This window comes from Lagenorhynchus albirostris, chromosome 5, assembly GCF_949774975.1.
Source record: "Lagenorhynchus albirostris chromosome 5, mLagAlb1.1, whole genome shotgun sequence".
Lineage (NCBI taxonomy): Eukaryota > Metazoa > Chordata > Mammalia > Artiodactyla > Delphinidae > Lagenorhynchus > Lagenorhynchus albirostris.
Window position 1 is genome coordinate 105,090,972 of NC_083099.1, and position 25,273 is coordinate 105,116,244.

The window sequence follows — 25,273 nt, forward strand, 5'->3', positions numbered from 1 at the left end:
GTTGAGCACCTAAACATGGCCAATATAAATAAATGCACATAGGTTTGTCTAATTTGACTTTAAATACAACAAATCCTGAAAACAAAATATTCTAATGAAATAGTAATGAGAAACAAAACAATGTTGAGAGAAGTTAGTGAGGGAATTTAATTAAGACCCCAAATGGACTCAAAAAGGAAGACATCTCTTCCTTAGAGAGAGAAAACAAAGAAATAGGCTAGACAGTCTTGATTTCTCTATAAAATAAACAAGGTTCACCTGTCACAAATGATTAGTAAAGATGATGGATACAAAATTGGAGACGGTTTTGAGTAAGTGTTGGTCAAAATAATTGAAGAGTCTAACCTTACACCTAAAGGAACTAGAGACAGAAGAACAAACAAAACCAAAAGTTAGTAGAAGGAAAGAAATAATAAAGATCAGAGCAGAAATAAATGAAATAGAAACAAAGAAAACAATAGCAAAGATCAATAAAACTAAAAGCTGGTTCTCTGAGAAGATAAACAATATTGATAAACCATTTGCCAGACTCATCAAGAAAAAGAGGGAGAGGACTCAACTCAATAGAATTAGAAATGAAAAAGGAGAAGTTACAACAGACACCACAGAAATACAAAGCATCCTAAGAGATTACTACAAGCAACTCTATGCCAATAAAATGGACAACTTGGAAGAAATGGACAAATACTTAGAAAGTTATAACCTTCCAAGACTGAACCAGGAAGAAATAGAAAATATGAACAGACCAATCACAAGTAGTGAAATTGAAACTGTGATTAAAAATCTTCCAATAAACAAAATCCAGGACCAGATGGCTTCACAGGAAAATACTATCAAACATTTAGAGAAGAGCTAACACCCTTCTCAAACTCTTCCAAAAAACTGCAGAGGAAGGAACACTCCCAAACTCATTCTATGAGGCCACCATCACCCTGATACCAAAACCAGACAAAGATACTACAAACAAAGAAAATTACAGAGCAATATCACTCATGAATATAGATGCAAAAATCCTCAACAAAATACTAGCAAATAGAATCCAACAACACATTAAAAGGTTCATACACCACGATCAAATGGGATTTATCCCAGGGATGCAAGGATTCTTCAATATACGCAAATCAATGTGATACACCATATTAACAAACTGAAGAAGAAAAACCATATGATCCTCTCAATAGATGCAGAAAAAGCTTTTGACAAAATTCAACACCCATTTATGATAAAAACTCTCCAGAAAGTGGGCATAGAGGGAACCTACCTCAATATAATAAAGGCCATATGCAACAAACCCACAGCCAACATCATTCTCAATGGTGAAAAACTGAAAGCATTTCCTCTAAGATCAGGAACAAGACAAGGATGTCCAATCTCACCACTATTATTCAACATAGTTTTGGAAGTCCTACCCATGGCAATCAGAGAAGAAAAAGAAATAAGAGGAATACAAATTAGAAAAGAAGAAGTAAAACTCTCACTGTTTGCAGATGACATGATACCATACATAGAGAATCTTAAAGATACCACCAGAAAACTACTAGAGCTGATGAATGAATTTGGTAAAGTTTCAGGATACAAAATTAATGCACAGAAATCTCTTGCCTTCCTATACACTAATGATGAAAAATCTGAAAGTGAAATTAAGGAAACACTCCCATTTACCACTGCAACAAAAAGAATAAAATACCTAGGAGTAAACCTACTTAGGGAGACAAAAGACCTGTATGCAGAAAACTATATATAAGACACTGATGAAAGAAATTAAAGATGATACAAACAGATGGAGAGATATACCATGTTCTTGGATTGGAAGAATCAATATTGTGAAAATGACTATACTACCCAAAGCAATCTACAGATTCAATGCAATCCCTATCAAATTGCTAATGGCATTTTTTACAGAACTAGAAAAAAAAAATCTTAAAATTTGTGTGGAGATACAAAAGACCCCGAATAGCCAAAGCAGTCTTGAGGGAAAAAAACGGAGCTGGAGGAATCAGACTCCCTGACTTCAGACTATACTACAAAGCTACAGTAATCAAGACAATATGGTACTGGCACAAAAACAGAGATATAGCGCAATGGGACAGGATAGAAAGCCCAGAGATAAACCCACATACCTATGGTCAACTAATTATGACAAAGGAGGCAAGGATATACAATGGAGAAAAGACAGTCTCTTCAATAAGTGGTGCTGGGAAAACTGGACAGCTACATGTAAAAGAATGAAATTAGAACACTCCCCAACACCATACACAAAAATAAACTCAAAATGGATTAGAGACCTAAATGTAAGATCGGGCACTATAAAACTCTTAGAGGAAAACATAGGAAGAACACTCTTTGACATAAATCACAGCAAGATCTTTTTTGATCCACCTCCTAGAGTACTGGAAATAAAAACAAAAATAAACAAATGGGACCTAATGAAACTTAAAAGCTTTTGTAAAGCAAGGGAAACTATAAGCAAGATGAAATACATCCCTCAGAATGGGAGAAAATATTTGCAAATGAATCAACAGACAAAGGATTCATCTCCAAAATATATAAACAGCTCATGCAGCTCAATATTAAAAAAACAAACAACCCAATCCAAAAATGGGCAGAAGACCTAAATAGATATTTCTCCAAAGACGACATACAGATGGCCAAGAAGCACATGAAAAGCTGCTCAACATCACTAATTACTAGAGAAATGCAAATCAAAACTACAATGAGGTGTCACCTCACACCAGTTAGAATGGGCATCATCAGAAAATCTACAAACAACAAATGCTGGAGAGAGTGTGGACAAAAGGCAACCCTCTTGCAGTGTTGGTGGGAATGTAAATTGATATAGCCACTATGGAGAACAGTACAGAGGTTCCTTAAAAAACTAAAAATTGAATTACCCTATGAGCCAGCAATCCCACTACTGGGCATATACCCAGAGAAAACTATAACTCAAAAGGATACATGCACCCCAATGTTCACTGCAGCACTATTTACAACAGCCAGGTCATGGAAGCAACCTAAATGCCCATCAACAGACAAATGGATAAAGAAGATGTGGTACATATATACAATGGAATACTACTCAGCCATAAAAAGGAATGAAATTGGGTCATTTGTAGAGATGTGGATGGACCTAGAGACTGTCATACAGAGTGAAGTAAGTCAGAAAGAGAAAAACAAATATCGTATATTAATGCATATATGTGGAACCTAGAAAAATGGTATAGATGAACTGGTTTACAAGGCAGAAATTAAGATACAGTTATAGAGAACAAACGTATGGACACCAAGCAGGGAAAGCAGCAGGGCTGGTGGTGGTGGTGGTGTGATGAATTGGGAGATTGGGATTGGCATGTATACACTGATGTGTATAAAATGGATGACTAATAAGAACCTGCTGTATAAAAAAATAAATAAAATAAAATTCAAAAAAAAATAATTGAAGAGTCAGGAAGTAATAAGAGTTGTTACATGTTGTAGAGAAAGGATATACGCACTGATTGGGGCCTACAAGACTAACACCTTTTGTGGGGCCTGGCACCACTGAAAAAAAATGGCACTTTAGAATTAGTCTTTCTTCCTCTGATTTCTAGGCTGTCTCCTAAATTAGTTGAAGCCTGGACTTAAGTTATAAATGTAATCAAATAAAACATGGTTTAATATAGTAGAGACTGAAATTAGGCACAAATTCTATGAAATATGGTAAAATTCAGCAACATAATCAGAAAGGGTCACTGATCTCTCATGTAATATGTGTGGCCCATGATTGTCTAGTCACTCTAAACAAGAGGCTGAGTATACCCACTTAGTTCCATGAAAAAGAAGGCCCTTTGGTCTTCTCTCCCTATGCAACTTGACATATATACTTTTAGTGTTTGCCACTGCATATACTAAATGCTGCTAGCTGAACTAGTTTCCTCCGCCAGTGGACTATGTGGGTCCTTGTGGACCTAATGGACCTAATGCTGCCAGGCAAATTACTACTTCCATTACTGAACCCTGCCTGGACTGCTGAAATCTATGAACATTTACTTTCCGCCTGGCTACAGAGGCTAGAAAGGCAGCATTAAAGCTTGCTTTTATGTAAAACTTACAAAGTCTATGTTCTCTGCCTGAAGGTCTGCTTAGTTTCAGGGTGTTTGGCTTTGCTCTACCTGGAAAACTTAGAAATCAGTATTTAACCGATCTAAAACAAGAAAACAACAGGAAAAATAAACAGTCAGAACTTAATTAACTTGAATTTGCAAAAGCCCCCTAACTTCTCAGGCCTCAGTTTTCTTATCTATAAAAAAGGAATTAATTTGAGGTCCTTTTTAGTGCCAACACATACATACATACACAGCAAAACCTTCATTTCTTTAGAAAATACAGCTTACAAGGAGAGTCAACCCAGGTAAAATTATAATTAATCAATTTAAGACAATTCTCTACATAACTATTCATTTCCATAAACTTTAAAAAAACAGTCAGGTATGAATAAAAACAGAATCCAGTTTCCTTCTCTGTAAAGAACATCTTGGAAAAAGTGTAGTTTTTAGAATCTCCCAGTCTACAGAAGGCAGATCTTCACATACGTATTAATTTACAAGGTGGGTATAGGATTTTATGAAGGTAGATATACAGACCAGACAAAACTACCAGAGAATATAGTAGTTTTATGTTTAACATATATTTTGTATGCATATATTATACATATATATTAGCATGAGACAGAATGTTATAAACATTACTTCTTTAGCTCACCTATATATTTTTTAAGTGACTAAAACTTTTAAAATACATTATATATATCATAAACAATTCTACAAATAGATATGAGTTATAATGAAATCCATTAATAACCTGATATCCTGTCCAGGCACCTTGAACATTCTGTTTACCATTCCTGGGAGTCTCTTTTGCTCCTTCATCTAATTTACTCCCATCATCCCTTCAGAGCTCAGCTCAAGTTTTAGTTCACCGAGCAAATTTTCCCTGACAGGGAAAGGTCCCCTGTTAAACTCTCTCACTGTACCCTATAATTCTTTCATACTTAACAATACGTACTAGTGGAGCCTCTTGTGTAATATCTTTTAGCTCTGTAAGGTCTTTAAAACAAGGACTCACCAATCTTATTTTCTATTTTACCTCTAGAAGCAAGCACAGAGATTTACAGAATGAATGAATGAATGAATGATTATGGAATAATTGTTAGAAGAATTTTCTAGCTTAAATATTTCAATAAAATAGAACACTGTTCCAGACTCACTAACGCTTTCAATGGCACCACCATATGGCCATTTCCCCATTTTTCTTCTGGTATTAAAAGTACAATTATCTTTTCCACTAAAGTAAATTCAAATAATGCAGAAAGTTTTCTTTATAAGAAACATTACCATTTAACAAACCACTAAGATAATTTACTTTCTTTTGCCCAGTGCTGTCCATCTTAGATAAGATTTACCTTTGCTTAATACATTATTCTTTTCATGAGCAGTAGTTAAAAAAAAAAAAAAAGCTAGCAAGCAGTGAAACGTAAGTCAACAAATGACTTAATTTACTTTTGAAAGCCTTAAAAACATTTTCACATTACAACACAAACGTTAACAAGATTATACAGATGAAAAGGGGGAAATATCCAAATGGGCACTGAATCAAGAACAATGCTTCTTGCTTACAAATAATGTATTTCTTTCAATACTTATTTATTTTCCTCAGAAATCAGCAGAGAATAATTGAAGCTGCTTCAGTAGCTTTCAAAATATCATATAAAAATATTCTTTGTAGTGACATCCATTACTTTTGTCTACTTAGCCAGCTCTCCTTCACACTATCGCATTCACTTCTTGAGGAAACTGCTTATCCCTCCAACATTTCTATGGTCCTCACAGGGCTGCCAATGTAGTGTCCTCCTTTCCCCTAGCCATGAGGTGGGCTTGCTATCAGATAGCCAAAAATCTTACCATACTCTTCTCAACAGAGTGATTAGTTTAAGCAATTGGCACATAACCTCAGACAGGCCTGAGTTCCCAAAATATTTTGGGGAATAGAAGTGGGAGCAGAGGGTTTCTTCTCCCTTGGTTAATAAAGTAAACTTAATCCAAGAATTGTCAACAGCCCTGAGAGAATGAAGCCAAAAAAGGAATGATGGAAAGGAAGAGAACAATTCTAGATATTTTATTCTCTAGGTTCGGAAAATCCTGAAACTAGCTCTAGTCCTTGCTTTTCCATGATTTAGTTATCTAATAAATCCCTCCAAGCGCTTCTTTTTTTGTTTAAACTAGGCTGGGTAGGATTTGTCAATTATAATCAAGAAGTCCTAATACTTCCCATATTTATTTAGGTATCGCAAAAATAAATCTATTTTTTAAAAATAATACATATATTTTTAAAACTTCTGTGCTCTTACAAGTCTAAATAACGTTATATTCTAAACTCTTCCCCCCCACAATTTTTTTTCAGCTTTACTAGGCTATAATTAACAAATAGAAACTATATATATTTAAGGTATACAAATTGATACATAGTGAAATGATCACCACAATTAAGCTGGTTAACATATCCATCACTTCACATAGCTTCTATAACTTTAAATATATATAAACTTTTAAAGAAGCACAATGTACATGCACTCTTTAAAATTTTTATGCATGTATGTAAATCAAAAAACATAAAAGTTCACATATATTAAATTTACACATCTTCAATATTTAAAAATGCTAAGTGTATAGAAAGGTTTCAACACTCTCTCACTGCCAATTACCCAGAATTAACAACTTTCAGTATTTTTAATAGCTGGTGATAATAAGCTCTGCTAGTATTTCTTGATTTACCAATTTTAAATATTATCTCTTAACTTCCTGCTGTGATAGAAGAGAATTAAACTCCTCACACAAGTACATCCTCCTAACAGTCATTCACTATTATTTCCTCTATTATTTATCTTTGTAACTTTAGTTACACCTTTATTTACGGTTTCATGTACTGACACTCCATTTTGTAAAATAAGAATTTTAAGGAAGGATATTAGTGCCCTTGTCCTTCACTTTCAACTTGCAATTTCCATCAAATAGTCTTATATTGAAAGGTTAATAATTCTCCTCCGTTCTGTAATTATAATTATTTTTGTGCTTTAAAAGTTTGAAGTCAATAAGCATCATTTACATGAAGAAAACTATATATAAGTAACATTCAGTGCATATCTAAGTAGTTTGTTATGACTCTGTGTCATTTCCTGTTCAGATTATTTTTTCTAATTGCTTTTTTATTTCCTTTGCCTTGTCTACTTTTATCACTACCTTAAATGGTTCCAAATTCTCAAGGTGTTTCAAGTCTCCATTTTTACTGGATATTCCCCTCTGGGAGGTGACATATCTGTAAGACCTACTAATTAGCAGCGACCCTGGAACTTCTCTTCTGTCTATCTTAAGTAAAAGCTACTGTTTTCTAGATCCATTGTCATCTGGTCTTTTTATATTATACCCCATTTTTCTGGAGTACATTCTCTAATAACTTCCCAAGAAAGAGAATGTGGACAAATCAATCTCCTAGGTCCTTACATGCCTGGAAATATTGTTTCTACTCTCACACTTCACTGACAGTTTGAATGAGTATAAAATTCTACACTGAAAATAATTTCTCTTCAAAACTTCAGAGACATTGATTCATTATATTCTACCACCCACTGTTGGGTGGTAGAATATATCAACAAACATCAATCTGATGTTTGTTCCTTTGTAGGTGACCTAGTTTTTTCTCTCTAGAAGGTGTTCAAATCTGCTTTTTCATTCTTGTTATTTTCAAATTGCAAAATGATGTATTTAGATGAGTATTTTTTATATTCATTGTGCTGAGCACTTCTTGGGCTCTTTCAGTCTGGAAGTTTATGACTTTTATTTCTGGGAAATTCTTTTATTATATATTTATTTGAAAATTTCCTCCAACATATATTCTCTAAATTCTTTTTCTGGAACTTCAGCTAGTTAAATAATGAACCTCCTACATGAAGTCACTGTATCAGTGTTCTTCTGAGCATTCCTTCACTTTGGTTTTGTTTTACATTCTAGATTATTTTTTCAACTTTACCTTGCAACTTTCCTACAGAATTTTAAATTTTAACCATCACATATTTTTAATTTCCACAAACTCATTTTTGGTATCTCTTTATTCCTTTCACACAGCATGATATGTTGATGTTTTAATGTCCTACAAATCTTCTCAACTCTCTCTGAAAATGCTAATTATAGATTTTACATTTCTCTTTTAAATTTTTTGTTTTCAACATTAACTGTATTTCTTCCAGAATTTTTTTTTAGTTTGTTTTCATTGTATTTTTTTCATGTTGAAGGCATTCCCCAAATGTCTGATGATTCTTGAATATCCATTAATATCTAAGAATAAAGCCACAAGCAGTTTAATTGGGAGCCCTGTGAGCAAGCATGTCTAGAGTTTGGTGACTGGTAAGTTTTTCTTTAGGGTAATTAAGTGATTAGGTAGCTGTCTCAAGAAGAACACTTAATTGCCAGAATACAAAGGTCACTGCTTCAAAGTCATTTAATTTCATTAGAGAAAAAAAGAAAGTATCAATGCTGTTTCCCCACCCTACCCAGGCCCTAGGGTCTAGTGAATGGCCTGAATGGAAAAACTGCAATTAACTCCTTTATCTGTATTCTCCCAAAGTATCTCATTCCCTACTCTCTATTTCATACCTATAATGTTCAAATTCTATACCTCCCTAGGATTCCAAGGGGAAGGAGGCAGGACAGATGGTCTTCCTCCTATCTTATAAGGCAGAGGATAATTTTGTTTTATATGCTACCCACAGTTTCAAAAAATGTTTTACAAATAATAAAGTATACACATACATAAAAATAAATATATAAAACAAGAGTTTTACAAAATAATACTTATCCCATGAGACACACTCTGATATTTTCTATTGTATTTTGTAATGTTGATAAATGAATTCAAACCCACTAATGTGATGTGAGTGTAATGTGAGGAACAAAAAAAGAAAAGAAAATTAAGTTGTGACTTGCTCTGACATGTTTCAAAGACACTCCTCTATCTGTTTTCTTTCCCAAAGAAAATTGTTGAAATCTTTTCATTCACTGATGACTCTTCTCTATTTTCTTTTCACTGTATTTCCCTCTTTTACTTCTTTACTATTTTAGTAGGATCTAGGAGGGCAAAAACGATAAATACAAGTGCTCAGTTTGTGATCTTTAACTCGAAGTCCTTTACAAGTATTTTTAAAAACCGAAGTTTCCTAACCTCTTTCTGGCCCGATTTAAGATCTATGATGGCCTCAACTGCTGCTGGGATTTACCATTAAAGTTTGCCAAGGGAATCTGGGGAATTAAAAAGGAAAGGAAAGTGCTAGTAGTAAACCTAAGAATCTATATAACAATTCCACTTAACTCTAAAGCTAAAAGTAAAATTGTGGTTAAATGTCCAAAATTAAACCTAAACACTTAAATGAAGAAATAGAAATCTTTTTGAGGGAAGACTTTAGGAAAGGTTTCTTCTGCAGGGAAAATAATCAAAAACCAGTTCTCAAATATATCAAGAAAATACTTTCGTAAGAAGTAAAGAGTACTTACAAAGCAAGGCTACTCAAAACATATTGTACGTGCTCACATTCATCTGGGAATGATGCACTGGCTGATGTAAAACAGCAAAGTGCAGTCTGAAGAACCTGAAGCTGTGGCAAAGGGACCTGCCATCTTCCAGCATAATCTTCAACCACCTGACAGGGAAGCAATCCGAAAAGTACATTATTAGAGAAAATGTTAAATTTGGATAAATTAAATTATACCAGATAAATTAAAATATTAGTTCAGCATGAACACATGATTTAGGAAGGGGAAAAAGTTCTTTATTGTTTAGTTTCATGGTATACATCTGAAAATAAAATGAACTATTATTTGAAAATGTGGAAAAGAAATATAGTATATAAATGACCACACAGTTCAGCTGCCAAATGTTGTAACAAATGCCTTTACATCCCATATCTAGTTTTTGTCAAAATGCCAATTATCAAATATTAAAATAGCTAGACAGTAGACTATAGTAATAAAGAAAATTAGAAATGAGCATGCATTATTATTACCATTAATATTTACAAGACTGAACTCTAAACATTCTGGCAACAAATGAGTATTATAGTGGTGTGATACTCTGATTAGGAAAGTTTAAACTGTACCATACTGAGGAGAAAAGAATACAGAATATAATCAGTCTTGGCTCTGTCACTTAACTAGTTTTATGAATTGGGTATGTCATCTTCCTTCTCTATGCAGTAGTTGCCTCACCATAAAATGGAGATAATAATGCTTATCTTGCAGATTTACTCTGAAGCTAAATTGGGAATAATTTATGAGAAAACATTTTAGAACTATCAATTGCTATAAAATGTTAATTATGATATCTCATATGCAAGACTGCTGTATTAAAACTATTATATTCTAGAAATTCATCTTATAAAACAAGTTGGCAAACTATGGCATATAGGCCAAATTCAGCCTGCTACACATTTTTGCATGACCTACAAGCTAAGAAATGGATGTTACATTTTCAAATGGTTGAAAAAAACATTTTGTGATGTACGAAAATCACATGAAATTCAAATTTCAATGTCCATAAAGTCTTATTGGAACATAACCAGGCTCATCCATTTACATATTATCTATGGCTGCTTTCCTGCTACATACAACAGGTTGAGTAGTTGTGACAGAAATCATATGGCTCACAAAGTCTAGAATATTTAATATCTGACCCTTTACAGAAAAAGTCTGCCAACTCCTGATTTAAAAGCTGGTAAAACTAGAGCAGAGTAGAAAAGCCAAGAACATTCAGAGCTCAAGGACTTTTCATACTAATCACTTCCTGTTGGAGATAATTTTCCATGAGTCTCTTGTATTTCCACAGTTTTTTAAAAGAGGCCCTGACTGCCTTCATCCTTTCAAAGATGTTTACAGGGAACAGCCTTGAAAAATAGAGATGATATCCATGATGCCCCTGCCCAAAGCAATGTGTCTCTCTGGAGCAAAGGTCAGGCAGATATGCTTGCAGACTATTATAAAAGATTAGGACTCCCTAAGCTTGGGGTTCGTAAGCTGTGATATAAACTTACTATGAGTTCAGGATCCACCTGGGCCATTCACATCACCTTTGTGACACTTGAGGGGCAAAGGGAACCATCATGAACTTGAAGCACATGCTGCTTGCTGTGCCATGAGTAACAGAGTCTGCTATCTCTGATCCAGGAGTTTCATATCTTGGGCCAGCATTTGTGAAACTGTGGCAATCTACCTTAGATAAAATCCCAGACACTTCACACTTGTTTGACAATTCCAAATTGCATTACCAGGTGTCTAGCATGTCTCCAATGTTTCTAGGAACATGTATGGATAAAGAAGAAAGCTATGTGAACTTGTATCCCCCTTCTATATCTAGTAGTCCTTACTAGCTGGGAAGTAAAAACTACTAGTAACTATGATGACTCCAAGTAGGACAAATTTTTCCAAACCACCACAGGCAAAAAAAAAAAAAAAAAAAAAAAGAAGAAGAAGGAGAAGGTTAGATAAATGGTGGTTTCCTGGCTTTAAATTTTCTCTTCACTAAAGTGTTTGACCACCTTTATTGCCTCTTTTTGGCCCCCACACCACGATTCTGGTGCCACATAAAAAACAGGTACTAACAGACTCACATTTTTTCTACCTTTAATCCGAAATAGTTTGCCCTAATACATTTCTACTTACAACCTTATGCACTTCCTATTTATGGGCTGGGTTTATCTCCTTAGAAGAGAAGCTTTCTACTTTCTCAGGTTCTGTTCTCATTGTAGCTTCCCTCATTCACCAAGATTCGGCTATTAATACCCTGCCTCATCCAGCTGAGCCCAAACCTAACACAATAAAAGTACTTGTGCACGACACCCCCAGTAGGTTTCCCACAATACCCTTTAAGGGACATAAACAAAACTGGCTGAAATTTACAACAGTTGGCCCTCAGTATCTGTGGAGGATTGGTTCCAGGATCCCCCACCCCATACCAAAATCTGCAGATGTTCAAGTCCTTTATATAAATAATGTATTTGCATATAACCTACACACGTCCTCTCGTATACTTTAAATCATCTCTAGATTACTTATAATACCTAATACAATGTAAATACTATGTAAATAGTTGCTAGCGCATAGCAAATTCAAGTTTTGTGTTTTGGAACTTTCTGGAATTTTTTTTCCAAATATTTTTGATCCACAGTTGGTTGAATCCACAGATGTGGAACCTACAGATACAGAGGGCTGACTGTATCTTCTTATACTGTTTAATGTCATGCCAGACACTAATAATTCACTATAACATTCACTATAACACCACTTTTTAAATATTTTCCTTAAAATATGTAAAACTATACATTACACTATCTTTTTACTTTGAAAGTTTTCTCCTGCATTATAACTGTTATCATAAGCACTCAGGTAATGAGAGCTGATAACCATGACATCATAATCTGAATGTGCTCTACCAGGTCACTGTGCGGTGAGCAACACATCCTACATTTGTCATTTTCTTTGGTATTCTAATAAGTAACAGTTTTTACTGTTACTATGTAAAGAACTGCTGTATAATTACATTCTTTACTTACGAACATCATCCAAATTACTACAGACTAAAATGTGTCCCCCTAAAGTTCATGTATTGAAGTCTTAACCCCAGTGTGACAGTATCTGGAAATAGGACTCTTAGGAAGTAATTTAGGTTAAATGATGTGATAAGGAAGGGGTCCTAATCAGATAGTATTGGTGGCCTTATAACAAGAGGAAGAGAGGAGAGATCTTTCTGTCCCTCTACATGCATGCACTGAGGGAAGGCGATGGGGAGGCCACAGAGAGAAGGCAGCAGCCTGCAAGCCAGGAAGAGCATCTTTGCCAGAACTCAACCATGCTGGCACCCTGATCTCAAACTTCTAGCCTCAAGAACTGAGAAAATAAATTTCTATTGTTTAAGCTGCCAAGTCTGTGATATTTTGTTATGGCAGCCAGAGCTGCCTAATACACAAATGTATAAAAATAATACAAACGTAGCAGTCTAGGAACCCCTAAAATGTCATATAAAGTGATTGACTAAAATATGATTATCTGTTTCTTAACTGAATTCTCCTTTTTTCTAATGTAACAATGAAGACTACCAAACACTAGTTTGTCACTGAGCAAACAATCCTCTTGATTTCTAAATCCAGGTAATAATAGACTAGATCATTAACATAGTTATCACACATGACTTTACTTCCGTTAGCTGGCCATTCACATCCCTGTCATTTTCCTACCTGAAACCTCCCACTGGCATCAACTTTCATTATTTATATCAAACACTTCACAGGTGTCAGTGGAGCTGTTCACTAATGTTAATTTCATTACCTGTTTACAGTGAATCCACCCACTTTTAAAATCTGATTTACAAACCATGGCCATTATCGTATGTGATTAGCCACATCACAACTACCTTCCATTCTAAGAGCTTCAAAAAATGCCTAGAATACATGCCAATCTATGCACTGAATAAATTTGTTAATCTTCTAAATACCTAAAATAAACATTGTAAGAAACATTAAGTTAGCCTTTTCCCCACCCCCTTTCAGTATGATTAGGTTATTCATTTGTAATATACCTACTATATATATATATATATATATATATATATACACACACAATTTCCTAGCTCTGTCCATTGAGAGGGCCACACAGCAATGACACCTCAGTAGCAACATACACACTTAGGGCCCAAATCTTGGTTTCTAAACACTATTCTCCAATATGAGGAACTTGGGGCTCCTCAGGCACAAGGAACTTGGGCTGCTCAAGCCCTCCTCCAGCAGGGATGGAACAGGGAAAATAACTAGATAGGACTAAGTAATGAAATGCTGAAACAGTGATGGAATATAAGAACATGGGAGCCAACCTGAAGGTGCTCCGAGCAGTTAAAGCTAGAACAATTTGAGCAACAAAATAAATGATGGTAGTATTGGACTTTAATCCATAAAACCAGATAAATATCCATGAGTCCCTACAAATAATCAAATTAATCAGTAAGTGTAAGAGACAGCTCTTCCTCACGGAAGAAGACTAATTAATAAACATAGAACAAAAGAGAGAAATAGAGAATCACCATTAGGCAAATACTGTACACAGCAATGAATGTTGCAGACAAGATCCATGGAACAATGCTAATATTAGTGGGTGAAAAGTTTGAGGATGCAGGATTTGCAGTTTCAAAGCATCTCCCGCAAGACGGTTATCAACTACAAACAGATAGCAACTTTAGAGTGGAGAAACCCCACGGACACAAACTTAACAAAGCCATCAAGGTAATATCACTAATAAGTAATAAAGCATATTATTATCATAAATCTCTTGATATGAAGCCCCAAGAAATACAAAAGCATTTTTGTGGTACTTTTGCCAAAAATGCATAAACTCATTCCAATCATGAGAAATCATCAAACAAACCCAAACTGTAGGATATTCTACCAAAAAAATTGATCAGTACTCTTCAAACATGTTAAGGTCATGAAAGGAAAAACAGAAGAACTGTTACAGAATAGAACAGACTAAGGAGAAATAACAACTAAATACAATGTGAGATCAGAAATAACACCCTGGAACAGAAAAAGAGCATTGGTGGAAAACCAGTGAAAAGTATCACTCCCAGAAGACTCTCATCTCCCTTCTTGAGTATGTTGCATCCATATGGTATGAGGCTGGCCAGAGTTCTCCCTGTGGCTGCCTGAGTATCAACTTAAAGACCCAACTTTTCTCTTAAGTAGGTCCAAAGGTAAGTAGTAGGCTCATTTTAAAGGCTTTAGATCAGTTTTGGTACCCATCAATTTTTTCTTTGATTTCAAACTCACTAGAGAGAATAATATACTAAATGCTCCCTGTATAAACATTAAAATTGGCACACAGACAAGGGAACCCCAAATATAAGGAAATGTATATGAATATCAAATGAACATGTTGGGTGAACAAATATCTTCTTTTGCCTGCAGCTGGTGATATCCACAGATGTGTGTGCACATGATAATGTCTTAACTAGCATGGGCTAAGCAAAATTCTAAATCTGACTTCAATTTAGCATGGCCACTAAGGCAAAAGAAATAAAAGCAAAAATAAACAAATGGGACCTAAACTTAAAAGCTTTTGCACAGCAAAGGAAACCATCAACAAAAGGAAAAAAACCTACGGAATGGGAGAAAATATATGCAAATGATGCGACCAAGGGGTTAATATCCAAAATATACAAACAGCTCATACAACTCAATTAGAAAAAAAAATCCAATCAAAAAATGAGCAGAAGACCTGAAAAGACATTTTCCCAAAGAAGACATACAGATGGCTAACAGGCACATGAAAAGATGCTCAATATTGCTAAATATAAGAGAAATGCAAATCAAAACCACAATTAGGTATCACCTCACACCTGTCAGAATGGCTATCATCAAAAAGTCTACAGATAACAAATGTTGGAGAGGATATGGAGAAAGGGGAACCCTTCTACACTATTGGTGGGAATGTAAATTGGTGTAGCCACTGTGGAAAACAGTATGGAGGTTCCTTAAAAAACTAAAAATAGAAATACCATATGATCTAGCAATTCCACTTCTGGGTATATATATGGAAAAAAGCCCACAAAAACATTAATTCGAAGATACATGTGCCCTGATGTTCACAGCAGCACTATTTACAATAGCCAAGACATGGAAGCAACCCAAGTGCCCATCAAGAGATAACTGAATTAAGATGTGGCATATATATACAATGCAATATCAGCCACAAAAAAATTAAAAAATACTGCCATTTGCAGCAACATGGATGGACCTAGAGAATATTATGCTTGGTGAAATATGTGAAAGACAAATACTATATGAAATATGTGGAATCTAAAAAATAATACAAATGAATGTATATGCAAAACAGAAACAGACTCACAAATATAGAAAACAGACTCGTAGTTACCAAAGGGGAATGGGAAGGGGGGAGGGACAAATTAGGGGTGTGTGATTAACAGATACAAGCTGCTATATATAAAAGATAAGCAACAGAATATACCATAAAGCACAAGGAATTATACCCATTATCTTGTAATGACCTATAATGGAATATAATCTGCAAAAATAATGAATCATTATGCTGCACATCTGAAATTAACACAATATTGTAAATCAACTATACTTCAATTAAAAAAAAAAATTAGCATAGCCTGGCCACAGATGGTATTACAGGTGTGGCTGAGGCAATAATTATATTATTGAATTTTTTAAATGTCCATTAGCCGTATAGGTTTTTTAGATATTAGTAGGTGGAAATCCTTTTTGTTCCTTCTGTCTGGTTTCTCAACAAAGACTACAAGCCAGAGGATTAAACTGAAAAGCTGGTTAAGTTCCATATGGGTCTTAGCACACTAGTGTGTTAATGTCTAGACTTTAAATTGTTAATATTAGTCTTAGATCAGCTGACTTAATTCTGTCCCTCTTAATTTTGTTCTCAGAGAACAGCTCTTATATTCATGTGACTTGTCCAAAGGCTTCTAGAGTCACTGTCATAATATAATCTCTAGTAACTTCTGAGATTGATATGTACACAAATAATCAAAGCTATAGATGTCAAGATTTTACCTGAGTTCAGTGAAGATGTCCAGTGGATTTTATTAAGTGCAGAGATAAAGAAGGGTCAAGGTTCTTTATTGTTTAGGGCATAAATCACTTTCCTAGGATGAGGAAGAAGAAAAGCTCAATGGAATTATTACAAAGTCAAAGCCAAAAGGGAAACTTTTAAAAGGCCTATGCCTCAAAAACTAACTTTAGGTACCAGGTTTGCTTAGTCTCAAGAAGAGCTAAATTTGTTTTAAAAAGATGATAAACTTTCAATTAAAGTAACAGTGGAAGAGTTAAAGTAAATAAAAAAAAGGAGGTCATGTTAAGATGGAAGAAGAGAGGGACTTCCTTAAAAGTAAGTTCAATCGCAGAAGCTAGACTAGTCAGATATGAAAAAAGACAAAGGAAATATATATACCAGAACTATGTGTTCCTAAAGATGGAATGGGGGCAGAAAGTATTTTAGTTGCTACTCATCAGAAAGGAAGGGTGACTGACTCCAAAGGTATCTAACAGAGGGATAGCAGGTAACTGTAGGATGGAAATCTCGGTGAACTGAACTGGAAATTCAAGTATGGTAAGATGGTATTTTAAAGAAACAGAAAGTACATAATAAAAGTGAAAAAAAACACACCATGAAGACTGCGTACAGATTTGAAAGGTTAAAAAAAGCTAAGAGATTACCTTTAAATACCTGAAGAATTTCAGGTGCATTTCAAATTACTAGTTATTACAGAGGGCAATGTATGGTATGGCATGGTGTCACAAAGAAAAGTGCCCCAGGAACTCAAAGTTAGGCCTCAGGGAGTGGACAAGGAAAAGCAAAACTGAAGAAAAACAAAATAAGAGGTCAGACCTAGGTTTTATGTTGAGCTGGTAAGACTTCCTTAAACCTGGGAGAAGAGAGTGGGAAAAATCTGTTTGATAATAAATGCTTTTTTTTTTTTTTTTTTTTTTTTGCGGTACGCGGGCCTCTCACTGTTGTGGCCTCTCCCGTTGCGGAGCACAGGCTCCAGACGCACAGGCTCCGCGGCCATGGCTCACGGGCCCAGCCGCTCCGCGGCATGTGGGATCTTCCCAGACCGGGGCACGAACCCGTGTCCCCTGCATCAGCAGGCGGACTCTCAACCACTGCGCCACCAGGGAAGCCCGATAATAAATGCTTTTTGATAAACTCAGAATTCCTTGACTTTCATCTCTGACATTATGGCAGATCTTAGAAGACATAATTGAAGAATAATAAAACCTAAGCCCAAAAGCAAAGAGAAAGGGAAAGGAAGACAAGAGGGGCCAACTTAAGAATAGGCTAAAATATAAACAAAAACAGAAACCAACTATGTTTATCTGAAATGGCATATCCTATTATTGCTGAAAGGAACGTGACAAAAAGGAATGTTTACACTGCCAATGAGGTAGAACAAATTATGCAAGGCCTATAACAGTTAAAAGCAGAATAAAGAAAAGGTCTAGAGAAGCAAGTAGCTGAAGAGGTACTGTCTTTACTGGGCTCCTATGAGTGCAGACATCAGAAACATTAAAAGTAGCTTCATTTCAGGTACCCATTTATGGTTATTATCCAAATAATACAAATATGGGGCACAAGAGGAGTGCTTTTATGATTTTAGCTCAATAGGCCTAAGAATTTCAGGGGAAGTGGCAAAAGCCAAGGTAGCACAGGGCTAAAAATGTCTTGGCACAGGTTGGGGACGGAGGAGTCCAGAGACAAGAGCAGGACACTAGAGCTATGGAAATTGCAAGGCTGGAGCCTTGTGGGGCCTTGTAGAGATTATACTTTGAGCTTTACACACTGCAAGTAAGTGATACACTCTTTACAAGAGGCAGTATAGAAATTGGTGCCACTAAACAGAATCTATGCTCACTGTAGCAAAGGAGTACAGGACAACACAGAAAAAATGGAAAGTAAAAGCTTTTTTTTTTTTTTTTTTGCGGTACGCGGGCCTCTCACCACTGCGGCCTCTCCCATTGCAGAGCACAGGCTCCAGAAGCGCAGGCTCAGCGGACATGGCTCACGGGCCCAGCCGCTCCACAGCATGTGGGATCCTCCCAGACCGGGGCACGAACCTGTGTCCCCTGCATCGGTAGGCGGACTCTCAACCACTGCGCCACCAGGGAAGCCCGTAAAAGCTTTTAATATATAAAGGAAATCTAAAGGAAGAGACATCAAGTATGACCTTGGTGCCTGTGGCTATAATCCATGGAAATTTATAAACTCTGCAAGACAGAAATTCAGACACAGCTTTCAAGGAAGTAGGAACGTTCAGGTAAAGTGCTTCCACCCCTCAGAAAAATGTCATAAGCACACAGTGGCACAACCACTTGATGAATTTTCCCAGTACAACTTTACGAGTTATAGACACTGGCAGTTGCCATAACTGACTGGCACCCTGGTAAAGTTGAAACCAAAACTGACTTGTTACCCTGTTTTTTGTGCACCCATCTTTCCTCTAATATCCATCTTTAGTGATATCACTAAATCCTATTGGCGAAAGTGATGTGAGTCAACTGTATTATGTATTAAATTCAAGGAATTACTAGTGTTTCTAAATTTAATGGGTGTTGGCTGGTTAAAATATTAAGTGTTTGCCCACTGACCTACCGGATTCTTTAAAAAGTAAGATTGGAGGCTAAATAATTTTCCTTTTGAGGTGTGAAAGAAGCCACTCCCAGTCAGAGGAGCACGACCAAGCTATAGCTCCTGAAAACTCCCCAACCCTAACCAGACAGGCACACTCTGTCTCTGATTACGCAATATTCCAGGAAGGCAAGAATTTCATATCTTAACCTCTATGGGACTCTAGTTTTTAATTTCTCTTTGTGAACTTGATAATGGGAAACAATTCATTTGACCCAAATGAAGTGTTTCTGACAGACAAAGCAAAGGCCAAGTGGCAGGAGAATAGTTATTCAAGTCGAAGGAGGGGGCAAAAACACTAGGGTAGCTGAAGGTAAGTAGTAGACACAAAGAGTAATAGGGGACAAGTCAAAGAGCTAGACAGGGGCTGGATCACGAAGCCCTGCAGTCCATGGTAAGAATTCTGGCTTTGACCCTGAGATAGAAAAGCATGGAAGGTTTAGAAGAGACCTCACTCATGTCTTTAAAAGGATCACTTTGGCTGTGTGGAGAAAAAACTGAGAAAAACTAAAAGCTGGGAGATAAAATTGTCCAGGAGAAAGACAACTGTAGCTTGCACCAAGGTTGTAACAGCAGTTACAGTAGTCAGATATGCTTTTTCTCCCTTATTAGATGATTCAGTTCCTTGAGGGAAGGGGTTGTGACCTTTTCCTCCCTAAATCCCCTGTAATCATTAGGATGAAGCTTTCCACATAGTACACAGCCAATGTTTTCTTTCAGGAATATCTTCTACAACACTTTTATGTATCTAGATCTATGCCTAAGATAATTAAGGATAATTCAATTGACTGACATTAAGAAAAAGTAAGTTACGTATACATTGTCAGATAGGCACATATGCAGCATTTTATGACCACCTATTAAGTTATGAGCAATTAATAGTTGTTGAAGTTAAATTCAAAATATAAAAGAGAGGATAAAGAATCTCAAGAGTTAAAGGGCGACTTCCCTGGTGATGCAGTGGTTAAGAGTCCGCCGGCCAATGTCAGGCACACGGGTTCAAGCCCTGGTCCGGGAAGATCCCACATGCCGCGGAGCAACTAAGCCAGTGCACCACAACTACTGAGCCTGCTCTCTAGAGCCCGCGAGCCACAACTACTGAGCCCACGTGCCACAGCTACTGAAGCCCCCACGCCTAGAGCCCGTGTTCCGCTACAAGAGAAGCCACCGCAATGAGAAGCCCGTGTACCACAACGAGGAGTAGCCCCCACTCGCCGCAACTAGAGAAAGCCCACGCACAGTAACGAAGACCCAATGCAGCCAAAAATTTAAAAATTAATTAATTTAAAAAAAGAGTTAAAGGGCAATGTATGTGGAATCTAAAATATGGCACAAATGAAACTATTTACAAAACAAAAACAGACTCACAGACATAGAGATCAGACTTGTAGCTGCCAAGGGGAAGGGGGAAGGGAGAGGGATGGACTGGGAATTTGGGGTTGGTAGATGCCAACTATTACATTTAGAATGGACAAACAACAAGGTCCTACTGTATAGCACAGAGAACCATATCCAATCTCCTGGGATAAACCATAATGCAAAGCAATATTTTAAAAAGAATATTAAAAAAAATGTGTATATGGTAAAATTAAGTCACTTTGCTGTAAGCAGAGATGGGCACAACACTGTAAACCAACTATACTTCAATTAAAAAAGGCTAACTAGTAATTCAAAATAATAAAATTTGAACAACAATAATAAAAAAAAAGTTAAAGGACAAAATGGCTTCAGTTAATAAAGAATTTTTAAGAAACTATCAACAGAATAACAGAAGAATTTATTTTTTTCAAAAACATCAAGAAAGGACTGCATAAGAGTTAAGTCCCATAAAGAGAAGCAGAAATAGCATATCTGCTCTTTACAAACACAGGATGAAATGTAGCAAATCAAAATAATAAAAAAGGATGAATGACTTTTAAGATTCTCATAACTCAGTTCTATCTAATTTTTTTTCACAACTTTCTCCCCTCTTGATTATGTTATGTACACTCACTATAGTGAATCTGGATACTTAAAAAAATCATCCATCATTTTCTGCCCATATATCACCACTATTAACATCTTGGTAATTTCTCTTTTCTAGCTGTGTGACTTGGGGTTAGCTGTTTAACCTCTCTGCATCTCATCTAAAATGAAGATAAAAATAGTATCTATCTCACAGGGTTGTTGAAAAGAATAAATAAGAAAGTAGGACATGAGCTGACACACTTTTTTTTGAAAGGGCCAGAAAGCAGCTTATGGGCCATACATTCTCCATCTCGACTATTTAACCCTGCTATATCATGAAAGCAGCCATAGAAAATACAGAAGTGAAAGGGCAAACCCCAATAAAGTTTTATTTGCAAAAGTAGGCAGTGCTGCTTGTATCACAATGGCTTACAGCAAAGGTTCATAACCTGTTGGTGTGTTTGGATGATTGTGGTCTGTGTTTGTTTAGCAAGTTTTGAAATTCTTAAGAGAATGTGATAAAAACAAACAAAAAACCTTAGACCGGCTCACCAAGGAAATGTAAATACAACTTTTTTTTTGCAAATAATTTCAGCGTTCACAGACTTCCTGAAGTACACGAATGGCCCCTACGGATTATCATCAAGAAATCCTGTTTCTAGTGAAATAGCTCATTTGATTTTTCTTTATGGCACTTTCCCCCTCTAAAATACGGTGAGAATGGACCAGCCTATATTCGAACTGTATAATCCTGCTACAAACAAATTTTTCCACCTAATATTTTTGTCATTGTACTTTATTTTCCTAGATCATTTATAGTCATTGAGGACATAATTTTTTAAGGTTGAATAATATTTTAGTTTATGAGGGTTGAAAAATGTTCAACTGTTTTAGATGTTCTGGTTGCTTTTCCATTTTCAACTCATTCCTTTCATTAATTACAATTAATGCTATGATGAAGCACTTTAATCCAAATTTACATTTCCTCAGAAATTAATGCTATAAGTCAAAAAGTACAAATTATTTTTAAAGTTTCTAATATATTTTGATGAATTATGGTTCAGAAAGGTTGTGGTGATTTCTGCTCCCACCATTTGAAAATGAGATATCCATTTCACCATACCCTCATGAGCATGGAATATAAATCTTAAACTTTACTAACAAGTTCTATAATCTGAAAGATCTTTGGCAAAAGCTTTCAAAACATAGTAAAGGATAGATAATAAAGTCTAAAAATGTACATCCACTGTGCTCTGGGTTAGTAAGATTTCAAGATATTCAAGGTTGAATCTTAAATAATATGGAGAAACAAACTTTAAAATTTTAATCATTAAGAAAAACATCTAAAATATATTCCATACCCTCCAGCCTTCAAAACACAAGGTAATAACATAAAGTAACAGGTCTGTAATCATCATAACTCTTGCATTTAAAAAATAACCATTATAGTGAACCACTGCTTCAGAGCAAAGCATATCCCACTCAGGTAAGTTGGGGGAAAAAATAAAAAAGGTTGAGAATCACTTCTTACAGGGAACCTCTGATAGCTTAAGTTCGATTTTTTTTCTCTCTTTTACATTCATGAACATCTTTAGTTTCTGCTGCCTTGAGTCTTTTTAAATCACTACTTTTACTCAGTCAATAATTGCTTAAGTATGCTGTAGTACATATCAATACATATGCAGATGCTATAACAGATACCAAATGCATATTCCTAGATACAATATATGTGTATGTTGGAATGGTTAAGTACACGGGCTCTTGACAGATGGGCCAGGATTCCAACCTGACTTAATCAAACCATTTAACCTCTCTTGGCCTTAAGTTTCCTGATCTGTAAAATGAGAATAATGGCACATACCCTGTGGGATAGTGGATTAAATGAGACAGAACAGGTAAAAGACTTATCACAGTACCTGACACATGGAAAACACTCAAAATATTATAAGTTATATACATAGCACTCCAATAAAATAAATAAATCTTCCAGATACTAAAAATATAACACACACATATCAAATCATTGGCAACAGTGATCAGCGAATATTTAGAACATTTCAACTTTAGGGTAACCAAAACAGATATGGGTTAATTTTAGTAAACTCTAGTTATAGAACTATATATTAATAAATTGTGTACATGTTTTATTGGGGTATCATATGTGTATACATATTTTCAAGGTACACAGAACAATGTTGTACACTTATCTATTAATATCTACTGATACAACTACTTTTCTAATTTCTCCTTCTCCTTTCACTTCTCTCTTTTACCACAAATGTAGCCAGAAAATGAGGATATCCCCTTCTTTCTCAAAGTTAATTAACTGATCAATTACAGTATATCACTCAACTCTGAATAACTACTCCAGTCTGACTCCTGCTCCCATCGTTACATCAAAACAGCTCTGCTTAAAGTCACCAAAGACCTGCACGTTAATTCAATGGTTGGATCTCATTAGCTTTTGATGCCAGTTACTATTCACTCCATCCTGAAATATTCTCTTTTCTTGTCTTCTGTGACACCGTAGTTCCCTGGTTTTCTCCAAGCTCTTTAATCCTTCTCAGACTTCATTTGAAGACTCAACCTCTTCTACCAGGCCATTTAACTATGGAGTTTCTGAAGCTTCACTTCTAAGTCCTCTTCTTTACTCACTCTATATTATCTCCTTATGTGAGCTCATTCACACACACGGCTTCAAATACCATCCACACAACTATGATTGACCAGATCTCACTTCTGAGCTCTGGATTATGTAAATCTAGCCATCTTTAATAAGATCTCTTCTTCAGTGAGGATACGCACCTTAAATTCAACAAGTTCAAACTAAACCAAAGAATCTCAGCCAAGTTCAACTTGCCCAAGAATGCCTTTTATTAGCCTGCATTTTATAGTATTATACCTTTTCTTCGTAGAACTTATCAAAGTTATACCTACATACAAAAACAGAGACAATGCCTCTTTATCACTATATGCCCAGTGCCTTATATAGTCATTCGTCAGGATCTGGGAGACTGGCTCCAGAACCACCCCCCAACCCCTACCCCCACCCACAGATATCAAAATCTACAGGTGCTCAAGTCTCTCATATAAAATGATGTGGTATTTGAATCTACACATATCCTCCCGTATACTTTAAATCGTCTCTAGACTACTTAAATACCTAATACTATGTAAATGCTACATAAATAGTTGCCGGTGTGCAGCAAATTCAAGTTTTTTTTTTTTGGAACTTTCTGGAACTTTTTCCCCCAATATTTTTTCATGTCCGGTTGGTTGAACTCGGGGCTGCAGAACCTGCAAATATGGAGGGCCAACACTATAAACAAGCGTCAACCCTAACATCAAGGACTCTTTTTTCTACTGTTTAAATGGAAAGCCTTTCAGCTATTTTCACATTCATGGCTGCTTTGGAGAACTTAGGGTATTAAAAGGTTGGTACAAGAGTGTCAATGTACTGAACTTTAGGATCTTATGTAGCACTTTATACAGATTGACCTCCTCTCATGTTTAGTTGCCACCAAGTGTTCCACCATAGCTCTAACCAGGTGATGCTGACTGGGTCTCATCCTAGAGAGCAGACCCAAACTGAATAGAGTGTACTGCTGAAATGATGAACTGACCTGTCAGAGAAATAAGGAGCTAAAAAATAAATGTGATATATATTACATGAAAGCTGAAGATTACCTTGTATTAGATTCATTCGAAATTACAAACCTTAAAAATGCTCTCCAAAACAGACTAGGTACTGCTGTATTTACAGCATAACTAGAATTAATATTTAGTTAAATAAATTACATTAGATCTTAAATGGCCTAATAGCCTTTCCATTACATTTTTTAATATAAATTTATTTTTTTATTTTTGGCTGTGTTGGGTTTTCGTTGCTGTGTGCAGGCTTTCTCTAGTTGTGGTGAGTGGGGGCTACGCTTCATGTGGTGCACGGGCTTCTCCTTGTGGTGGCTTCTCTTGTTGTGGAGCATGGGCTATAGGGGTGCATCCTTCAGTAGTTGTGGCACACGGGCCCAGTAGTTGTAGCGCAC

The 25,273-nt window shown here is 35.9% G+C and overlaps 1 protein-coding gene across 3 annotated transcripts in view; it reads right to left on the reverse strand.

Annotated features, from left to right (window-relative positions):
- The window catches only part of ZNF654 (zinc finger protein 654), a 94,282-nt gene that overhangs the window by 62,325 nt on the left and 6,684 nt on the right, over nt 1–25,273 (reverse strand). For all 3 annotated transcript variants that reach the window (XM_060150743.1, XM_060150744.1, XM_060150742.1), the window contains exon 2: nt 9,576–9,721. In XM_060150743.1, coding sequence (XP_060006726.1) covers nt 9,576–9,721 — 146 coding nt within the window. The remainder of the gene's footprint in view (nt 1–9,575; nt 9,722–25,273) is intronic.